The sequence below is a fragment of the Taeniopygia guttata genome, chromosome 12, assembly GCF_048771995.1.
Source record: "Taeniopygia guttata chromosome 12, bTaeGut7.mat, whole genome shotgun sequence".
Taxonomy (NCBI): Eukaryota; Metazoa; Chordata; class Aves; order Passeriformes; family Estrildidae; genus Taeniopygia; species Taeniopygia guttata.
Genome location: NC_133037.1, coordinates 18,977,578 through 18,999,984, shown reverse-complemented (window position 1 = coordinate 18,999,984; position 22,407 = coordinate 18,977,578). Strand labels below are relative to the sequence as shown.

Genomic DNA, 22,407 nt, shown 5'->3' with positions numbered 1-22,407 from the left:
TTCTAGATAGGTACTTTTTAACAACAGGTTCTTTTCCAAGTATTTTTTTGCATTTTTTGGGGTTGAAATAAAGAAATGCAAGATTAAAAGGACAGAAGAACAAAATCAAGAACTTCAAATGTTTTATTTGTATCTTTCTTCAGATTTTTGTTGACTTAGTAATCAATCAATTCTATTTAACTTAGTTTTTTCCAGTTGCTCCTAATGGTTGATTTTCATTCAGAGTTTCATAAAAAAGGTATGGTATTTTAGCATATGTTTATTTTATTTTAATAGTAGTGTAGTATTTCATTCATCTCCACTCTGTGTTACAGTTGCATTAAGTATATCTTTTCCAAAGGAATCTTTCTGGATTTTTACCCTACTTGGTGATTTTTGCTGCTGTATTTTGTTGACATAAAATTCCTGGAAGGGAACATAGCAGAACCAATCTAATAGAAATATCTAAACCATACAAATATTTCATTTTAGGTGTACTTTTTTAATAAGCCTTCTTTCTGTTTCCTATTTCAAGAATTAAAGCCATTCCTGTATTATTCAGCAAAACTAAATCAACTGCAGGATGAGGCTGGTCATGAAAGTTAGGAAAATCTTAAATTAACGTTTCTGCTGGAAGTACTTCCTCAGCTAAGCAAGACTTAAATGAAAGTTGTGTGGGTGATGCTGACTTGAAGCCATCACTTTTTTCAAATCTTTAAATTTATCATTTTTGCCACATGAATAAATGCACATTTTTAGGGATAAAATTAAAAAAAAAAAAAAAAGCCTTTATTTAGAATTTTTGCGCTAACTGAGATGTGAAATAGCAGCATGGTTCTCGAGATGCAGCAGCTGAAAGCAGCCACAGGAGTGTGCAATCCATCAGCTCTGCTGGGAGATGACACCACTGCAGCTTTCATTTCTTTTTCATACTTGGCCACAGTGCTTTAGACAGATCTGTGTAGTGAGCAAAGCAAAAACGATCTGCCTTTAACAAGATGAGCAGGGGAAATTCATTCCAAGGCAAATGAAATATTAGGAGTGCATGGTGGAAATGTCTTTTGTCTGCAGTTTCTCAGTTCTGCCACAACACAATGCCTGCTTTCCCATGAGGAAACGGGCCCTGGGTGTGTGTACAGGGAAGTGGGAAAAGCAGGGACTGTGCAGGAGTTCTGTGACTTAGCAGTGGGATCAGAGTGAACCAGAGCTGGGAATTAATTCATTTAACCATTGACAGTCTGGTTTTGGAGTGGTTTTTTATAGGAGCAGAGCTCAGCTGTGTGGGGGGCCCTGCAGGGAGGTGCCCACCCCTGTGAGCATCTTCCCTTTCCACGAGCTCCCCCTGTGCTCTTGGCTGATTATTCCTTCACTTTGCTGGCTAATATTTCTTTATGTCCATCTCCAACAAGAAAGAACATTTTTATTTAATGATTAATCCTGTATATTGTCCTTGCCATCTTTCTGGTAGTCTCGTGTATCTGCTTCTGCCTCAGCCCTTACACCAGGCTCCAAAAAATGACTCAGCTGTAATGAAAAAGAACATCCAAAAAAACCACAACCAAACTCACCAAAAAAAGCCAACCAACCAAACACACCCCTGCAATCACCAGAGTTAGAGATACTTCGGTTGTCCTTCAACCCCTGAGTTTGGAAGAGCAGCAACATTTTCCAGCCCAGTGACAAATGTGTTGAATATTCCAATGCGGACTTTAAGCATCCCAAATGTTTATAGCCCTGAGTTTTCATGGCATTTCAGCAGGTTTTTACAAATGTCCTTGATTATGTGCTAACTCCTCTGCTATGCCAGTCTTGTAAATTTTCAAAACCATTTGTTTGTGTATTTTGTGCGAACTTTGTTTCTGCTCTTCCTTTTTTTTTTTTTTTTTCCTACTAGTGCAACATGCAGCTCTCTGGGCTGTTGCAATATTCCATGACTCCACTCACAAATCTGCAGACGGCCAGCATAGCTTCATGCAAAAATAAGAAAAAAAAAAAAAACCAAAAAGACCTCTCTATATATAAGTAGTGAACTACAGGGGACATGTCCTGAGCAATTCCTCTGACTGCAGGAATTTGAAATTACTTTGGAAAAAAGCTGATGAAGAAGCGCTGGCATTTTGGGTCATCTGTTTCTCTTCCCAAATCTAATAATTAAATAATTATTTAAATTAAAAATATAAATATTTAATATAAATATAAAGAGAATTAAATTATTTACTATAAGTAATATAAATAATAAATATTGTACTCATGATTATTAATGAAATGTTCTTGAGCTCATGGAGCTCCTTCCCTCTCTCCAACATTACAGTGTGATAGAGCTTATTTTGGCAAAGAGGTTCTTGACCCATCTCCCTTCTGTATTCATTAAAGTGCCAAGATGTGCTTTATCCAGTTACTGCAAGGTCTTTTTTATAGGCACAGCCTTGTCCCCTCACTCGTCGCTGTCACCTGTGTGTGACATAAAGGCAGCACTCTCCAGGTTGCTCTGCAGCTCCTTGGATGCAACCCCACAGGAACAGCTTCTTCCCTGCACTGAGCTCAGGTTATCTCCCCTCACTGAGCCAGAAACTTGATTTCAGTACATTGTTTGGACCATTTTCCCTTGCGTGAAAAATTAACTCTTGGCTGTTAAAAAAAAAAAAAAAGTGAAATAAAATATAAAATACTTCAAAACATGAGGCAATTTAGTGCTTCCTTTTAATCTACCGTGGCAGAGCTGATGGCCAATTTCCCTGTAAGTGCCACCTGATGCTGTGAGGAATCCCTTTCACTAACAGAATGTATATTTATTTTTCAGGTGGTTTCTTAGATGGCCACAGTCCAGTCAGTGTGGATGGACAACAGATTGGACAAATTTATTGATGTATTTATGCAGCGACTGCGTTAACATCTGGGTTTCAAACACATCACATCACTTCCACAGCGTGTAACCAGGAGCAAAAGTGGAAATACCAGTCCCTGCCCTCACCTTTCCTGGGATTTCATTTGTTAACCAGCTTTATAAAAAAATACTCCAAGTCAGGAGGTGATGCAATGAGCACATCATCACACGCCTGTGGGAAAGACAATTATCAGTGCCAAGTGCAAAACTTTCATACCATCTGTCAGGTTGAACAGGAGCAAACAGTGATTACATAAAGAGAGGAGGAATTTTGTGTATTTTCCTGGAAGTGCTGCAAAGCCTGGTGAATGTTTTTGTAAAGTAATTTAGTGACATTTTTTCAGTTAATAAAATATCTATGTCTCAAAGAGCTAAATGTTACTAGGTCAATTTATTATTGAATAACAGTTTTTAAGCAGCTGCTGGAAAAATATGGAAGAATAGAAAGGAAAACTGAAGTGTAATTTTATTGTAGTTATTCACTGATCTTTACCTCTCTTGCATTCATTCCTTCTCAGAAAGGAATTCTTCCACTTCTGTGTGAAATGGGCTGAAATGGACATCGCTGTGGGAGTTGTGGTTGTTCACAAAATGTGAGTTATGAGGAGCTGTAACAGCTGAGGGATTAGCTGGCCCAGGAAGGGAATCTGAAATGATGGGAACACGTGGATGAATACCTCAGTGGCAGAGACAGCAGAGAGGAGTCATAAATAAAAGTAGGAAAAGGAAAAGGTTGGACACGTTGCTGAAGCAGAAGACAAAAATACTGATTTTTTTTTAATTTTTTTTTTCAGTAGATGATGTAGTTCTGTGCAAGGCAGTTTGAAGACGTATCAGGTCAGGATGGGGGAGTTCTGCAGAGAGCTGCAGCTGCCAGGAGTGTGATTTCAGCTGTGGTTACACACAGCACTGGAAGAGACAAAATCTGTGGTGTGGCACCACTGGTGCCAACGCAGGAACAGAGGAGTCTCTGTGCCAGTGATGGTCCACCTGCAGTTTTGTGCTGTGGGTGTGATATCACCCCCTGTGACTGGAAAATGCCAGGTGTTTGTTTATTCAGGATACGCTCACACTGCCATCCTCATGCTTGCTGAGTGAGCACACAGGGCGGGGTGTGCTGGCTGCTGCCTCAGTTCTTGTCAGCTTCCTGATGAGGCATCTTTTCCCTGTGCTTCCCAACTGCTCGGCCTTGTTTTCACTGTTTGGATCATTTTCTTCAAGCAGTTTTTACCATGCTTTGTTTATCCTTTCTTTCAAGATGCCACATCACCCCTACATCACCAGGATTTGCCTGACTTGTCTCAGGAGAGGGTGGCCTCAGTTTAGCCCTTTCATCACTGATGCTCAGTCTGGGAGGTGCTGTGGGACTTACACCTCTCCTGACCCCCAGGAAGATAAAAAAACCTCTTTTTTTAATAATTTTTTAGCTCTCCTGCCCAGAGCTGGGACGTGGCACTGGTGCCACCCAGCTCCCCTCAGAGGGACATGGTGTGGCTCTGCTCCATTAACCCGCGTGTCACAAGGCTGAAGCTTTTCCCCTTCTATTCGTACCATCAACCACCTGTGGATACCTCATCACTGCACCCCAAATATTGCAAAGTGCTGCACCCAGCTCAGCGTTCCCCACCCACTGTTTCCTGGTAGGATTAGACATCACCTCTTGCTTTTCCACCCTTCAGAATGAAAAGAAGCAGGATAATGTCCCTTAACCACAGCTGAGCACATCCTTATTTTTCCTGATGCCTCACTCTCAGCCTTCTTATTCCCTACTTGCAGTACAGTCAAGAGGCAACCAACATTGCAATTTATTTGGGTTACAAGATTAAACGACTTTCATTTTATGAGTCATAAGTAAAGGAAGCAAAATAAGTAAGTTCATTAAGCCTGTGTTTACTTGTTCTTTTTGCAAATGCCATTTTGTCACGTTCTGCGGTTCCACACAGACCAAAAACAGACTGAAGGCAAGTGGACATGGAGATGCCTAAAATGAAAATGCAGCAGCAGCCTTTACAGGGCTTATTTATTCTGAAATAAATAGTTCAAATAAATTAATTCTACCTTTGAGTAAATGACGCTTAGCACGCAGAAAGCCCAGTCCCAGCCACCTGCAGGTGAGGCAGGCGGCACAAACCTGACAAAGGTGACTTCTCCTACAGAAGGGGAGCAGTGAGTGCTTATCAGCCAGATTTCAGTGATATCAGTAATTTCACACCGCTTTGCCACCTGGGCTTTTTAAAAAGACAAAACCCGCTGCCAGAGGGATGGCAGGGAAAGAAAGGGGATGCTCGGTGCGGGGCAGCAGGTAAATCTTTGACATTAATGTGTGGAAAAAGCTGCAGGAATGCGGGGCCGGCTGGAGCTGCCCACACACGGAGCAGGAGAACATAGGCTCGGATTTAGGAGATTTTGAGGCGCCTACGCCGCTTTGGCTTCAGGAAGGCGATTCAAAGGATGCACCAAGAGCTGCTTCGCGGTGGGGCCGGGCCGGGCCGAGCCGCGCGTTTCCCCTCACCGCCCCGGGCCCGGCGCCGCTGAGGCACCGCCCCGCGCCCGGCGCGGCCGCGCCGGGCGCGGGGCGGTGCCTCAGCGGCGCCGGGCCCGGGGCGGTGCCTCAGGAGCTCCGAGCGCGGCCATGACCACGGCCCTGCTGCTGCTGAGGGCCCTGCGAACCGCCCGGCCCCGGCCCCGGCTCCGGGCCGGCCCCACAGCCCGCGGGCTCCGCACGGCCGCGCCGCGCCGCGCCTTCGCCAAGGAGCTGTTCCTGGGCACCCTGCGCAAGGTGGGTTCGGGGCTGGGCAGACCGGGGGTATCGCAGCAGCACCGCCAGGGGTTCTCCCCGCTGCTTATCCCGGCCTGGGGATGGTGTGAGCCCGCGGCTGGCCCGGCACAGCGCGCTGTCTGCAGAGCTCCCGGCCCAGGCTCTGTGTGTGTCCCGTGCCCCTCAGCTGGAGCCGGGCTGACCGCAGGGACGCTTTGCACACAAACAGGCGGTGCAGCTCCTCAGAGTGACCCTCCAGCCCCCCGGTGCAGCTCAGAGTGACCCTCCAGCCCCCCAGTGCAGCTCAGAGTGACCCTCCAGCCCCCCAGTGCAGCTCAGAGTTGTCGGAACTCAAAATGTCCCTCAGACATTTTCAGAGGTTCCAGGCCTTGGTCAGAAGCATTTTAGACCCTGGCAAGCAGCTGAAAACAGCTGTGATCTTGAGTTTGAGCCATGGAATGAGTTACCAACTTTGAAGGTGGAACAAGTGGTCACAGAGGGTTAGATGGTATAGTAAAAGTAGCCACAAATTAGAGGGAAAAATTTTTTTAGTATTGTACAGGGGGTTTTAACACCTGTACAGGGGGGTTTTACTTTGTACAGGGGGGTCAGGAGTTCTAAGATGAAGGAAAGTGGGCCTGATCCTGTTCTTCCTCCTTCTTCTTCCTTGCCTCCATGTTCTTGGTGATGTTGGCACTCACAGATTGGTTTAGAGTAGAAGAGCACATTGTAACATGGATAGTAGGTATTGGGGAAAATCTGTAAACATATAATACGTAATATATCATATAAAAGATAGCAGCAGCCTTGGCGGGGGGAGAGACGACGGAGACACCGGACAGTGAGGGTGTCAGGAGAGTATAAACTGCCTTGAGACCGAACCACAAGAGGCTACGGAGTCTTTCTTTGGAAGCACGGGTTGGAGGAGAGACTTTACCACCACACAAGACCCCTGAATCAATCCCGGGGTTCTCACACAGAGTGACCCTCCAGCCCCCCGGTGCGGCTCCGAGTGACCCAGCCAGGTCCCCTGGACACACGCGTGTCGCTGGGCACCGCCTCTGCCCGTGCCGCGAAACTTGGATCGCTTCCTTCTCTGGGTGTGCTTCAATTATGCCTCTAACCATTTCATATAACCAGGCTTCGTGTGAATCTCTGCCTACAGTTTTGACAGGAAAGATTGAAATGCTTGTGGTGCCTTGAGATGCCACTGGACAAAGAAGTTAAAATCTGAGATAGAATGCTGTTTTAAGCAGTTTGTTATTGCAAGCTTAGAGTGTGCATTTAGCAGAGATTGCAGGGTGAAGTAAACTGAAAGAAGGAATAACTGAAATCCACTGAAATGAGTTGAACAATAAAGTCTCCTGCAGCAGAGCTTGTCAGGTAAAGTGTTACAACAGGCAGCACATAGGCTCCGCTGTGTTAAAACACTCTTCAGATGAGTCTGGGCATTTTTTTCTCTCAACTTTCAACACATCAGCTTTCTGAAAACCTCTAGCATTTCCCAGGTCCTGAATTTTTGACGCTGATATTATTGCTCAGAGTACCTTGGACAGATTTTGTGGTCAGAGATAAATTCTTCTGTTTAAAAGGAGAAAGGCAGTAAAAACCAGACGTGTACTTCTCACATAGCCTTCCACTCCTTGTGTTCCTTGCTTGGATTTTTTACCAATTCAAACCTGCCAGGCCGTGCTGCCCCCAGTTCATGGCCAGAACACCCTGGGGATGATAAGGAGTGGTCACCTTTGTCCTCGAGGCATTAACAGGTGAAATGTGCTGGGTGTTTGCAGGGGACAGTGTTCATGGGCTGAGCTTTGGAAACATTAGCACAGCTCATTGTTTTTGAGACAAATTAAACTGATTTTTTATCGATCCCTAAACAGGGTTACACTGACAAAGCTCAGGGGTGATGAGGGATTTTTGCATCCTTGTAGTTCTTACAAGATCTCTTGATTTCTCCCTCATGTTTCCGTTGTTCAGGTAACACCCTCTGGTCTGTTTGGATGTGTAATAAAGTTGGGTCCTGGGGAGCTCTGTTTCTGTTTCGGAACATTTTCCACAATTCTTAATTTTCACAGTGTTTTAGGGTCTTTGCAAGGCATGTCTCTTGTAGTTTTTATTTCAACTGTATGGTTTGTGTATTAAAAATTATTAAATAATTCTCCTATTTTAGGAAGAAGTTTTTCCTTACCCAGAAATTAGCAATGAAGAACTGGCAGAAATCAACCAGTTTGTGGGACCTGTTGAAAAGTTCTTCAATGAAGAAGGTATATTGTTATGGTTTTATCCATGCAAGTGATTTAATAATCAGAAAATTATTTAGCTGTAGCAGTTGAATAAGATTGTTATATTTAAAGCATCTTATTTAGTTTATGCATTTATTGCTGCTCACTTAGTGATGCTGATTTTGTAGCATGTCCATTTATGGCTTTTTTGGGAAGTATTTGGGTGCTGATCAGAAGAACTGAATCTCCAAAACAGGAAAAAAAAACAAGGATGTAAAAGAATTCTGGGATAAAGATAGGATTTGAAATCAGTTTTAGGTCAGCTGAATTATGCCTCTAACCATTTCATATATTGTGATTTTTTTTCCTAATTCTAGTTCTTAGAACTTTTTAACTGTCCTACTCTGCTAAAACTGACTGTGGCAAAATGCAGCAGAGAGACTCAGAAATTGAGTTACGAAAAATGAAAAGCATTTCTGTTTTTTCAGCATTAGAGTAATAATTCTATTTGGGAAAGGCCTTATTACCCATCTGCATTCCAGAGAGCGTTGCAGGGTGTTCCTTCCATTAGTGCTGCCATGGATGAACCAATTCCAGAGCAATTGCAAAATACTGGTTTGCACAGACAGCAATTTCTGGGGCAGTTAAACAGCATTGCCTCAGACTTCCCATTGACAGAGGTTTTCCAAACACTGTAGGAGTTTGGAGAAGCCAGTGATTGTCACACGTGCTGTGAGATCCAGGTGATTTTAACTGTAAAATTGTAATGTTGCTCACTGACAGTAAATAAAACATTTCTTCAAATCACATTTTTTAATTCTTTGCCCTGTGGGGGAACATGATTTATGGAGTAAATGATGTTTAGGGGAGGAATAAAAGGGTCAAATTATGGAGTCTGGAGAAAATATGATTTCTGTTTGTTTTCACTGCCATGGTACAGAACAGCTTTCTTAATCCCCCAAGAATCTAAAAACTCCTAAGAACAAAATTTTCTAATTACCTCATTTATGTCCTTTTTTTTCCCCTTGTATTCATGACCTAGACTTGGTTCAGATAGAAAATCCTGGAAATGCTTTGCTTATTCCAGTCTTAGAATCTGCTAACATGCAGAAAGAGTAGAAATGTTTGAGAAAATGAAATAAATGCTGGATTTTTCCCACTTCCAAGTCTTTTTCCTGAATATGTTGTGAGGACACACAGGAGGGTCAGGCTGAAGCTAGAAAGAAGAAATTCTTGTGAAGCTGGGGATGAGAAGTCTCATGAGTGACCTTAGCCCTGCTGGGGGAATCGTGCAGTCTCCCAGCTGCTCTGGGCACTGAGAAACACAGTGTTAAATGAGAAAAAAATCTGCATTTGTAGTGGACTCGAAGAAAATCGATCAAGATGCAAAAATCCCACCTGAAACCTTACAAGGACTTAAGGACCTGGGTCTCTTTGGCATGCAGATTCCAGAGGAATATGGTGAGTAAATGCCACAGAAGAGGAACATTTATTTAGGGGTGCATTTTGTGCCACTTTTCTAGCTCTCCAATTAAAGCTGTTGCATTCCTATATTCTGTACTCAAAATGGATTTTCTTGGGGGGGAAGGGGCATGTTAAATGTAGTAAAATAAAACCTGGTGCCTGTTCCAGGTGGGCTGGGCCTGTCAAACACCATGTATGCACGTCTGGGAGAAATCATCTCCCTGGATGGCTCCATTGCAGTGACCCTGGCAGCTCACCAGGCCATTGGGCTGAAGGTAATGCTGCTGTGCTGGGGCCAGGGCTTCTTCACAGATTGCATGGAAAAGATGAAATGAAAAATGTGGGGCTCATGGGGAGCAAATCAGAATTACTGGGAAGCATAAATCAGGTTGTTGGTATCCCCAGCAGCCTCTGCCACTGGTTCAGTGTGAGACAGGAAGGCTGGATAGGAAGTAGACAATAAAGTTACTATTAGGATAATTATTCTTAGGAAAACTACTCTAAATGAGTCCAAGTTGTTGGTTTTTTTAATTGTCCAAACTTGTTTAAAGTAGCTAGAATAAATAAAATTGAAATAGACTATCAGGAGGGCTCAGGTGATGAGGAAGGAAAGAATTCAGGAAAGAGCAACTTTTGCTGGGTGACTGGGGCTGCATGTTGGGGGGCTTAGAGGAGAAAACTCATGTGAGAGCAAGTGTGTCAATTTTGAACTTAAATACAGCCACAGGTATTTACCTTTTAAATGGATGAATGGCAGAAAGAAGCTTGAAACCACACTCAACTTGTTATAACAAAAGAAAATTCCTTGTGGAATTGAGCAGACGAAGCTAATGAAAAAATATTTTAACCACTCACAAATAATACAGTTCTTATTGATTAAACTGTCTCTTGCTATGCCATAAAACTTGCAGCTTTCTGAACATGCTGGAGCTTGGCAGCTCCCTCTTTTCCCACAGGGTGATGCTGCAGAGTTTGCTGTGCTTGTTTCTGCAGGGGATCCTCATTGCTGGCACCGAGGAGCAGAAGGCCAAGTACCTGCCCCGTCTGGCTTCAGGGGAGCACATTGCTGCCTTCTGCCTCACCGAGCCCGGCAGGTGCTGCTGCCCCAGCTCCCCTGGGGGCTCACTGCCTCATCTGCATTGCTTCCTACCTTCAATCTTTTTATTTGGCGCCCGTGGCTTCAGTATATTGGTTTATTTTTAGTTTTTAAAGGAACACTCCAGAATGTACAATTATTCGTTCCCCAACTTGCTGCTTTGGCAGTGTCCATGAAATTCCTTACTCTTCTTGTTCTCCTCCCAGGAATTCACTTAAGTTCTGTGAATTGAAAGGATGCTTTGTGCTGCATCAGAAATAACGTGCTGTGACTGTTCTGGGATGCTTTCAGTTCTTATTCACAATATAAAACCCTGTTTTTAAGGAGCTGCCAAAACTAAAAGGAAGAATTTTGGGTGTTACTTTAGTGAGAGGCTCATTGTGTGTTCATATAGCTCAAAGTGTAGCTCCAAAAAGTTGCTTTTGTGGCATTCTGCACATTCTGGTCAGGTCATAACCCTGATAACATGGTAATGAGAAGAAATGTGCCCTCAGGTAACTTTTGGAGCTGTTCAATCCAGTGAACTTCCTTGTTAGTTAAAAGCTAAAACTGACATACAGCTATTTAAGACCCTGTCACTTTTACAGAATGGGAAGAGGGAGAATATGCCGTTTTGGTTTTTTAAAGGATGTTTATTTCTTTAAACATTAGTAACTTGTTTGTTTTGTAGTGGGAGTGATGCTGCATCTATCCAGACAAGAGCAACCCTGAGTGAAGATGGGAAACACTTCCTGTTAAATGGCTCCAAGGTACCCACTCACAGACTGGGAACAGGAAGGGGTTTTGTTACAAGTGTAGAAAATGTCCTTGTCTTTTGCATCAGTCTGAAACTGGGAGGTTTCCAAGCTAGAGGAGAATGACCGTGTCAAAAAGATAACCCTTGCTGGTTTAGGCACAAAGGGAACAGAAAATTACTGTTAGGGAATTACTGCATTAAACTGCATTAAATATAAAACCACCCCAGGTTCCTTCTATATCACCCACCTGTGTGTTCAGCTTTAGGGAGGGTGGGTTAGTTAGTAAATCAACCCCCTCCTTGCCAGGTTAGGTAAAAGGAAACATAAACCTGTATTTTGACATCTCTTCATTCTTCAGGCTAGATTTTAAAAGAAAACGTGATATTTGAAATAGGGCTGCTTGGAAACTTTCTGCTTAAATAAACAGTGACAAAAGCCAGTCTGGAAGAAATCAGAGATGTTGTGGGTTCAGCAGTGTTGGATGCGTTGCAGACTTGATCTGTAGTTGTTGATCCATTTGTGGTGTGAAGAGACCTACCGTGGGGGAGAGGCTGATCAGAGAATTTCTCATCAGAGTTAATTTTTGGGCACAGGGTTTGTCCAGTCTGCATTGCCCCTCTATGTCTCACGTGCCATCAGCAGCAGGATGTACCAGCTTTTGTGGAAATGCACTGTGGATTTTAATTTAATGCATGGTGATACTACATGCTGGTTTTAAAGTTGCTCTAAACGTAGCAGGTGTGGTCAGCTCTCCTTAAAAATGTGCTCACACTGGGAGCAAGCCCTCATTAGAACTGAAGGGAAGGAGCAGCAATTTTTCAGCACTCTGTTCTTTTCCCAGCCCATAACAAAACTCTGGAGAGCTGTACTCACAAAATCAGCACAGTTTCATTTCTTACACATATTTCATCTCTCAAAACAGGTCTGGATCTCCAATGGTGGCCTAGCCAGTATTTTCACAGTGTTTGCCAGGACAGAGGTTGTGGACAAGGATGGGCAGGTGAAGGATAAAATCACTGCTTTCATCGTGGAGCGGGACTTCGGGGGCGTCACCCACGGGAAGCCTGAGGATAAATTGGGCATTCGAGGCTCCAACAGTAAGAATCACCTAAAATTGTTAGCAGAAATTGTTTTAATAGTTTCATGTTTTATTTTGGTTGGATCATCTGAATTCAGAGGCAAATCAATACCTATGCCATGTTACAGGAGAAGTTTCGTGTTTCTTTAGCTGGGTTTTCCTAGGAGTCCTTCCTGACATAGGGTCTGCAACAAGAAATCCATTTTGTGGAGTTAATTTACTGTGCAGTGAAAGAAATCACTCAGGAGATTAAGTGGCCAATAGGTTTAATCTAGAAGTCCACTTTCATCAGCTCGTCTAAGCTTTTTAATGATTGCAGCTTTTCACCATCTTGGTGACTGTTCAGTCAGTTCCTTAGAACTAAAAATAAAGACAAAGCTGTAGTTCTCTGATTACACAGCGTATATTCGTAGCATTTTTAATATTTTACATCAGTAATTGATGTCAACTACAGCCTTTTCCCAAATTCTTACGTCTTTGGCAAAGCATGTGTAATTCTGTCATAAACAATGCATTAAGAAGACTTCATTTCTTGCTACAAATAGTGACTTGAGTTCCTGAATGTCTTTTAAATATTTCTGTGTCATATTTGATCAAGTGTTAATTCTGTGTTTCAGCCTGTGAAGTACATTTTGAAAACACCAAAGTGCCTGTAGAGAATGTAATTGGAGAAGTTGGAGGGGGGTTTAAGGTAAGCAGTGGAGAGTAACTACTAGTGATTTTTAGAAGCCTGAAGGAGATTGTTCCCCCCTGTACTGAAGTTTCCTCGTGGATGTTGTGAGCACTGCCACGCTGCAGGGTAGGGGAGGATAGATCCCCCACTGATGTGTACATGGGTGTCACTGGACAGTGCACAGTGTGCCGTCACCTCAGATTTCTGTGCTTCTTCTCTTCTTGTTGGGCTTTGGGTTGTTTTTCATTGTGTCCCCTCAGGAAAGGGAGTGACTTGAGCTGTCCTGCTCTGAATGGGGAACATGTCCTCTGCTGGTTCCACAGCAGAATGTGGGAAGGGAGACAGAGCAATGAGTGTCACAGGGAGTGCTGGAGGCAGGCCCAGCTCCAAGGTGCCCTGGCTCTTGGGTGCTTCTCCAGGGCTCTACTGTTCCACAAGGAAATGCTGGCAGGACCACAGGAGAGAAAACCACAGGTGGCCTTACAGTGTAAAATTCTGAGAGTGTGACCTGGGGATTTGCAAAACTGCTCTTACTCCTTCTCCATTTCTTACTCCTGCTGTAGCAGGCAAGTCCAGGCATAAATGCAGAATGAAATTATTTTCCTTAATCTAGTAGGGATTAAAAGAAGATTGTTATGGTGTCTTCCTGACAAGTTAAAATGTAGGACAGTGACTTCTTTCCTAACAGGCTTTGACCTGAGTCACCCATATTGAGAAACAACACTACAGACACCAGACTCCAAAATTTATTTTTGTACACTATTTGCCTGTATTTCATTTTTGCACCTCCATTCTTGTCACTTCTGTGGTGTGTTGGTGAAAGGGATCTGAGACAGAGAGCAGCCATCACAGGTCAGTTGCAGGGAGAAATATTATGGTTTATTTCGTCATCTGATAAACTGGAGCAGTGCTGTCCAGCTGGAATGTTGTATACCAGCTGCAGATAAATACATTTTTATCTACATTTTACCTTCATATAATTAGAATAGGGATTATTTCCAAGTCACTGGATCATCTACTTCAGATATAAAACTGGATGTAATGGGTGTCAGGAAAAGCCCAGTTTTGAAGCATTTTCCTTGGGATGCTGAGAGCTGTGGTGGCTGATGTGTCCCAGGACTGGCATTGTGTCCCAGCGAGGAGTGAATTCCAGGGAACACTGAAGCAGGAAGCAGTGACCAGCATAGCCTAAGGAGAATGTGGCCTAAACCCCACCTGTTTCTTCACAGGTTGCCATGAATATCCTCAACAGTGGAAGATTTAGCATGGGCAGTGCATCTGCTGGAATGATTAAGAAGTTGATAGGTGGGTGAATTGGGTGCTCTGCATGGCTGGGTGCCAGCAGAAACTGCTCTGCCTGAGGCACATCATGCAGGACATTCAGAGTGGGAACAGGAGTCTTATATTGTCATAACATGCTTTGACATCTTTAAAACACTAAAATATGGTTTTGAAAAATAGCTATTAAAAGCCTGCTTGCAGAGGTTTTGAAATAAAGATTTTTTTTCCCCTTTCATACAGTGTAGGTTCAGTTCATAGAGTGGGAAGTTACTGCCTCTGTTGGATTTCCCTGAGGTAAAATGCTCTTCCCAAGAAAAAAGCCTCTTTACTATTGCTTTAAGAAGGTGTAATCTCCCCTAGAACCTCCCATCTGAATAACTGGCTGAAAGCTGCACACAGTAATTAGGAATAAAACTGCTTTCTGCTAATAATTAGCCAAAACAGTAAGAGAAATCTCTCTAATCAGTTAGCACCAAAACTGATTACTTCTCTAAGAGTACAAGTTCACACCTCTGGTTCAAAAGCCTTTGATAGGCTGGTCCCAGATTTGATCAACACCATCAGCGTGAGGGTGATTTTCACAAAGTGCTACTTCTGGAACAGCCAGGGGGTTCCTGGGCATGGACTGGAGTGTCACCATCCAGGGAAGGACACCAGCAGCAGGAGTGGTCTGTCACAGCCCTTCTGAGATGGATTTGTTTTTCTTTCTTTAAAGAACTGACATCAGAGTATGCTTGCACCAGGAAACAATTCAATAAGAAACTCAGCCAGTTTGGATTAATTCAGGTAACAAAAAATGAAACGCCTAAACCTCTGTGCTAAGTGCCAGGACACAGATTGCACTGGGGGTATTTGGCTGTACTGATTTAAAAGACTTGCTAGAAAATTGTGTGAACCTGGTGCTGACTTCTGTACACTGATCTTTTGTATGTCCAGAATCATAAATGTATAAAAGTACTTTTTATTTAATTGTTGTTTCCAAGTGGTACTTTTTATTCATTTATTAATTTGATGATGTAAAACATGTAAAAAACTGTAGGTTTTTTAAAGTTTGAGAGTTGACCGTGGACTTTTGCATCTGAATTTCTGTATGATTCCTCCCATTGCTGTGTGGCAGGAGAAGTTTTGTTTGATGGCTGTGAAAGCCTACGTCATGGAGAGCATGGCTTACCTGACTGCAGGGATGATGGACAGGCCAGGCTTCCCTGACTGCTCCGTGGAGGCTGCCATGGTCAAGGTAACCAGGGCTGGAAAAGGGCTCTGTGTTCAGGCTGCAGAGGGCTGAGAGCTCAGAGCTGGCTGCATTTAGACAGATCAGAGAAGCACTGCAGCCAGGTGAAATTACAGACACTGTTCTGTATCTGTGCAAAATAAAACCTGCAGGGAACAGGTTGGGAATGTCACAGCCCCTGAGCTGGGGTCTGAGGAGGCCTCACACGAGCACAGGGACACTCAGTTACACTCCAGCTGCCAGCCTGGCCAAGCTGTGCCAGCTTTCCCCGGGAGCTGGTGGCACAACAAAGCCTGTGGAATATCCAGGCTGTGGCTGCCAGGCTGTCCCTCATGGTCGCTGCAGAAAACTCCTGCTCTGGGCTCCAGCCGAGGAGCTGCAGCTGCTCTGCCTGTGTGGGGCTGCCCTCGTCCCTGGAATGTGCCCTTTTGGAGAGTGCCCTGTGCGTTGCTTCACTGAGTTTGACAAACCCCTGAGCCACAGGGACACTGTTCCAGGGCTGGTGTAACACACAGAAAATACACAGCAATGTCTCGTGGATACAACCCCAGATCAGGACATTATTGCTGATTTATTATCTACTGACTGCTGATCAAACCCTGTTCCATGGCAGGTGTTCAGCTCTGAAGGTGCCTGGGCGTGTGTGAGTGAGGCTCTGCAGATCTTTGGAGGCCTTGGCTACATGAAGGATTATCCCTATGAGCGCTACCTCAGGGACACCAGGATCCTGCTCATCTTTGAGGCAAGTACAAGGATCCCCTTTTTACTGGAAACAGCAGTTCACACATCTATGAAGGTGAACAGAAACCTGAAGGTTTGATTGAGCAGGACTTTGTTCCTTCAGCTGCAAAGTCTATAACAGAGTAAGACTGCAGGACTAACCTTGTTTTTTTTTTGGAATATTAACAGTAGTTCCCGATAATAAAATAAGCTACGATGGCTTTTACAGACTGACCACAGTGTGAGTTACAGCAGTAACCTTTCCTCTTCTGTGCTTCTCACAAGTGAAGCAAGGAAACTCATAAAAGATCAACTTAGAAGTTTAAATTATTGATGGGAATTTATATTAAAAGAAAGATTGGTTCCAAAGCTCGTTCTGTTTCCATGCTGGACTGTCAGTGACCTATCGTGTGCACATCAGAGTTACTGACAGACTTGATTTTAACTCAGCTCATTTTGAGTAGTTCTACAACTCTTTAAATGTTCCTTCACTGGAACAGTGCAGAACTTTCTTCACTGAAAATGCATTTAGTCTGGTTTATTTTTCACTGGGTTTTTTGCGTGTTTAATTATGAGAGGCTCAACTTCTGCAACGCCCTATGAAATCAGAATTAAAACTGAGTTAAAGCAAAGGGCAGCAATTTATGGGTGGGGAGAGTCATCATGTGATACTGGAACAGTGGGAAGGGCACAACTGACCTGCTTGGAAAACACTCATTATTGTAAACTCCAGTCACCCACCTGCCTCACTTTCTCTTCTGTTTTTTTTCCAGGGAACCAATGAAATCCTGAGAATGTACATTGCACTGACAGGGATGCAGCATGCAGGGAAGATCTTAACTGACAAAATTAAGTATGTTATTGTTAATAATTTTTAATAAACTAAACAGATAACTCTAGATAAGAGAAGAAACTGCAGGGAAAACCTGCAGTATTTTCTATTTATTGCCTGTAAAAGTTCGCTGTTACAGAGTCTCTTTGTCTTTTTAATGTGATGGTTCATAGATTTAGGAGTTGTTGCATTTAATCTTGGACTTTTACACAAGCTGTAATTATTGCTTTCAAGACCAGTAATGAGTATTTTGTATCTGAATGAAGTTGTATTGGCACAACAGCTACATTGTGCATATGAGTACTGGTATCTGGAATTCCTTGTGTTGGTGTCTTGGCGAGCAGCTCTTAAGGCTCCACGGTTGTTCTCCAGACTTCACAGTAAAATGGATCAGGACTTGGTAAATCATGGACAAGCTGCAGGCATTTTGCTAAAGCATTTGGAATTCCAACTGGTTTTGTCTGAACCTCCTGGAACTTAACAGCTGTTCTTTCCCCAACATTTCAGAGCAATCAAGAAAGGAAACATGGGAGTGGCCCTAGGAGAGTTCCTGACCAGGTTACAGGACACCCTGGGCAGAAAGGTGGATCTGGGGCTTGTAGGTGACCGTGGGGTGGTGCATCCCAGCCTCCAGGTAAGGGCCTCTCTGCTGAGCTCTCATGTTTGTTCCCTTTGCTGCCTGACACAATTTCATCACCTGTTTTTGCAAACCCAAACGTGTTCTTAGGGGCAGTGAGATTTTCCAGGGTAAGTAGATGTTGGCACCAAGACAGGGTAAGAAATTACAGTTATTGTCCAGGTATTAAGGGAGGATGAAGGCTGCTCTAAGCCTGTGTTTATACCCAATCCAGGTTTAGATCCATTTGGATAATTTGTATAAATTGAGTCTTCACCATATTAAAGTGTCTGTAATAGCTGCCCTTTGTTGTAAGGAGGTTTTCCTGTTTAATAGGAACAGAGTTTCAGGTAAGAATTTCTCTGAATTACACATACACGTACTTGCTTAATCACTTAGGAAAAGGTTTTTGTGACCAAAAATGAATGTTCTGTTAATAGCAAAAAGATAAGGTATCTTTTTCATGGGATGTTCTTTTAGTTAGTTTTGTCAGCAGAAGCCTATACTGAAAGTTACCTAAACTCCAGAAAATTTTAATGGATGTTTGAGAGAAAGAATAGTGCCCATCTGGCTTTCAGCAGCAAGGCGGATGAACGTTAATAAAGAGAAAATCCAGTGTCCTCTGTAAAGAGGGTGGGGGTGTGTTGCTTTTCTGTTGTAAGACTATTCAAATGGTTTTTTATTTTATAGGAGAGTGCCAAGAAACTTGAAGAAAATGTTTATTATTTTGGAACTACAGTCAGGGGCCTACTAAGTAGGTTTGGCAAGGTAACTTTATTTTGTCTGTTGTCTTTGTTACTAAATAGTTTATCCTTGGGGCCCCACTGGAACCTGCAGGGGACTGAGGGTGGCAGGACCAGCGCTTTCTTCACACGACACCTTCTCACTGGGTGTGAGAAAACACACTGACATTCTGTACTCAGTGTAGTGGACAAGTTACATTATTATAACCAAAACCAAAGCACCAGCACTCTCAGTGAATTGGTTATTTTCTTCTCCTGGAAGCACAAATCCTGCTGCTGCAGGCATTTAGCAAAGTGGTTTAAGGCACACAGCAAATATTACAATTTTACAAGCAGACTGTTAAAAGGTGCAGCTTAGTTAATCCAAACTAACTATGATAATTTCTGACCTAGGCTAGAACCTGTTTATGTGAATAAAGCTGTACCTAAACATGAAGTATGGACTATATTTGGTTAAAGTTTTTAACTGACAAACCACAAGCTGATATTGATTTTCCCTCTCCCAGACAATAGTGGAGGAGCAGCTGGTGCTGAAGAGAGTGGCAGATGTGGTGATTAATTTGTATGCAATGACTGCAGCCATCTCCCGGGCCAGCCGCTCCATCAGCATCGGGCTCAGGAACCACGACCACGAGGTGAGTGTCCCTCAGCACCAGCCATTCCCACTCAGGCTGTGCTCCTGGGAGCAGGCAGGCTGCATCTGTGGAGAATTACAGCAAACTCTTCCAGAAAAGTGCAACAGAACATAGCTAAACCTGCCAGAGTGCAGGAGCCTCTCTGGGGCTCTGCTTGTTGAGCTGCACACTCTCAACTTCTTTAACACAACATTTAGAACCTCACCACAAGTCTGCACATTCTCTCAAATCTGTTAACACCATGAGTTCTTCCCAAGCTCTTTCCATATAATCAATAATACCAATAATCACAGCAGTATTTGGGCAAGACAGGACAGGACAGTGCTTATTTAGTAGCTCCTGTAAAGTTTCATGGTAGCAGTGATGTTACCGGACAAGCAAATTTCTTGCAGTTCAGATTTCCTCCAGTTCATTAAACAAATCCAACCTGATGCTTTGGCATTGAGGCTTTTCTCTTCGTGTGAGCCCTGTACTGGATTGATTCCCACTCAGTCTTAGAGCCAGTTTTTGGTGAAGGCTCATCCCAGCCCTGACCCTTGGCAGGTCTGGGCTCAAAGGGACCGCTGAGGCTGCACTACACGTGATTGGGGTTCAGGGTTCCGTTATCAAAGGGCTCTGAGAAGTTTAAATTACTGTATTTTTATGTTTTACTACATGGTTTTCTTTATGAAATAAATTCACTATTTCTTAACTCAGTTTTGCTGCTTTTCCAGGTGCTGCTTACAAATATCTTCTGCACGGAAGCCTATTTCAAGAATAATTATGCCATGGCTCAATTAGAAAAATGTAAGTACTATAAAATAATTCCTACACTCTTCTGTCTTTCAGACTGTGATCAAAAGAAGGTGGGTTTGAAGTGACCAACAGAAGAGTTTTGCTTTGCTTTTAATTCAAACAAGAAGCAGCCCTAGAACCTGTTGAGAAGAGTCTCTTCACTTCATAGCTAAAGCAAACTGCCAGGGCTCTTTATTGAGGAATATAAAATCTGTATTTTCTGTATATACTCCTGACAAGTACCTGATGGAAAATAGGGATTTGAACTCTTTGGAATGTACTGACGACTTGGACATTGGCACTCTGAAGCTCAGTCTGTAATACTCAGTCTTTTTCAGGAGAGAATGTTCAGTTTCTTCCTGGCATTCACACTTACATTTGTATTCAAAAACACTTCTTGAAAGAAATTTACAACAGCTCTTTACGGTGCCTTAGTTGACTTTTATCTCTTTATTCATAGATGCCGATGAAAACCTGGATGACTCCATTAAAAAAGCTGCAAAGCAGATCCTGGAGAAGAGGGCATACATCTGCTCCCACCCTCTAGACAGGACCTTCTGATCCCTCCCTGACAGCAGGCCCTCATGAAAGGAAATCAGGGAGGACTTTGCTGCAGTTCCAGTATTGGACACCTTAAAAGCATCTGTTATTTAATGTCTTTACTAAATATATCTGTATAAAATAAAACTTCTTTCTAAACACAACTTCATAGGAAAAGGATACATGAAGAGATTTTATTTAAAGCTGAAGTTACTTGATTAGATATAGATATAGATATATGTCTGTTCCCCTTGGAGTTGGATAAAGACAGGTGAGGTTTGGATGGGGAGATGCTTCTGCCCAGGGAAGGGATTGGGTATTTTTTCAGTATCTGCACTTGAATCAGCTGCTCATTCACTGAGCAAGCCTGAAAGACTTGGGGATCAGAACAGTTCTGTTTGGGAGGCACCTCCGGGTCTCTAGTCCAGCAGCACCATCAGGACATTGAGTTCCCAGTGTCCAGGGATGGTTTTGCTGTCACCCTGAGGGACACCACTGGTCGCTGACATCCACTGGGCCTCCGAGCCATTGACCACAAGCCCCCTGGATGTGAGCACCCAGCCAATTCCTCCTTCTCCAAACTGTGCCTGCACCAGATCCACAGCTCACCAAACGAGGGTCAGGGATGCTGGGCAGGGCTGATGTGACCAGGGCATTACAGAAGTCCAGAGTGGAGGCAGCCCCTCCATCATGGAAGGCCTCAGGCTTGGTCAGCCAGCACAGACCCACCGTGTGCTCCTCAGGGTATCCCTTGGCATATCAAAGCATTAAAGAGGCTGGATGGTTTCCCCCCGTTTTATTGACAGACTGTGTCCTTTGAGGACTACAAGAGGAAGCAGAGGCTTAAATTGCAGATGAAGAGAAATGGTGAAGCAAAGGCTTCACCTCTCCCATGAAACAAAAGGACTGTGTTAGCCATACATCAAGCCAGGAAGCTGCGGAAAGGGGGAATCTGGCACTTGTCTCCAGCCAGAGAACACGCACTCCTCAGCATCATGGGCTGTGGCTGACAGTGCCTGAGGGGCCCAGAAATCCTTGGATGTGATCTCCTGTGCCAGTGGCCAGAACACAGAGTAGGGAGCTCGATTTGAGGCGGCTGTCCCAGTTCTTGGATACAACTGCCAGGAAGGACGAGCTCCCTCGCCAAGAAGGAAAAGGAAAATTCCCCCCCGAGGTCCATCCCCACCCAGGCCATGCGGTCACAGCAGGATTGTGAGCTCACAGAAGGCCCTGAGGTCACAGCAGGCTCTGAGGTCACAGAGCCATGTTTCATCACAATGCCCAGCACCTCAGACCTTAACAACTGTGGCTGACATTGGGACAGCGGTGTCAGGACAGTGGTGGCAGCAAGAGCGGCGGGACTGGCACAGGACAAGGCACCATGGCCCTTGCTCTGCGCCTCCTCCTCCTGCTGCTCCTGGCCGTGGCCCTGCCTGCCAGGGCTGCCCAGGCTGCTCCAGTGCAAGGGCAGGGAGCAGGTGAGCCTCAGCCTGGCTGCCCTTTCCCGGGACAGCGCTCCTGCTCCCCAGGAAGCGCTGGGGATGGTTTTCCCGTGGGCTTTAGGGAGGGTTTCCTCTGTGGGAGGGGGTGAACTCCCCATGGGCCTTGACCTGCTCCAGCCGCCCTCCCAGGGACATTGCACAGGGCCTACCAAAAGTTTGGAGACTGGCCAAGAGACAGCCCAGAGCTCGCCAGGCCCCTCTGCAGCTTTGGCTGTGTCCTTTCACATCAGGCTCCCATGGCCTTGCCCGACCCCCTTGCAGTGCCCAGTTCCCACAGGCAGAGGGAGGTCCCAGCACACCATGGAAATATTTCTGGTCTTGGCTCCCTGCTTGACTGGGATGGTGACATGGCTTATCTGGATGCCATATTGGATAATGGCATGAAACTCTTGGAGAATGCTGGAGGCAAGTTCTCTGTGTGCCTTTCCTGCGAGAATAATCGGTGCCCATGTACCAAGAGCCCACTCAGGATCCATTTCCCTTAGCATTATCTCATGGTCGAAAGATTCAGGAAAATGCACCCTGCTCACTTCTGGAGCCCAACAGTGATCCCACAGGAGGATCCCTGTCAGTGGGAGGAAGGAGCATTTAGCTGTCCATCCTCCTCCCGTGTGCAATGCCAGAGTGTCCTTCCGTGAG

The 22,407-nt window shown here is 44.3% G+C and overlaps 1 protein-coding gene across 1 annotated transcript; it reads left to right on the top strand.

Annotated features, from left to right (window-relative positions):
• Nucleotides 1-5,457: 5,457 nt before the first annotated feature.
• ACAD9 (acyl-CoA dehydrogenase family member 9) lies at nt 5,458-20,430 on the top strand. The gene is made up of 18 exons (XM_030282971.4): nt 5,458-5,642; nt 7,795-7,888; nt 9,206-9,307; nt 9,479-9,585; nt 10,304-10,404; nt 11,077-11,155; nt 12,066-12,240; nt 12,839-12,912; nt 14,124-14,199; nt 14,891-14,961; nt 15,293-15,412; nt 16,020-16,148; nt 16,900-16,979; nt 17,466-17,592; nt 18,265-18,342; nt 18,824-18,952; nt 19,666-19,738; nt 20,187-20,430. The coding sequence occupies exons 1-18, from the start codon at nt 5,496-5,498 to the stop codon at nt 20,285-20,287; spliced, it is 1,863 nt and encodes a 620-aa protein (XP_030138831.4). The 5' UTR covers nt 5,458-5,495; the 3' UTR covers nt 20,288-20,430.
• The last annotated feature ends 1,977 nt before the right edge of the window (nt 20,431-22,407 follow it).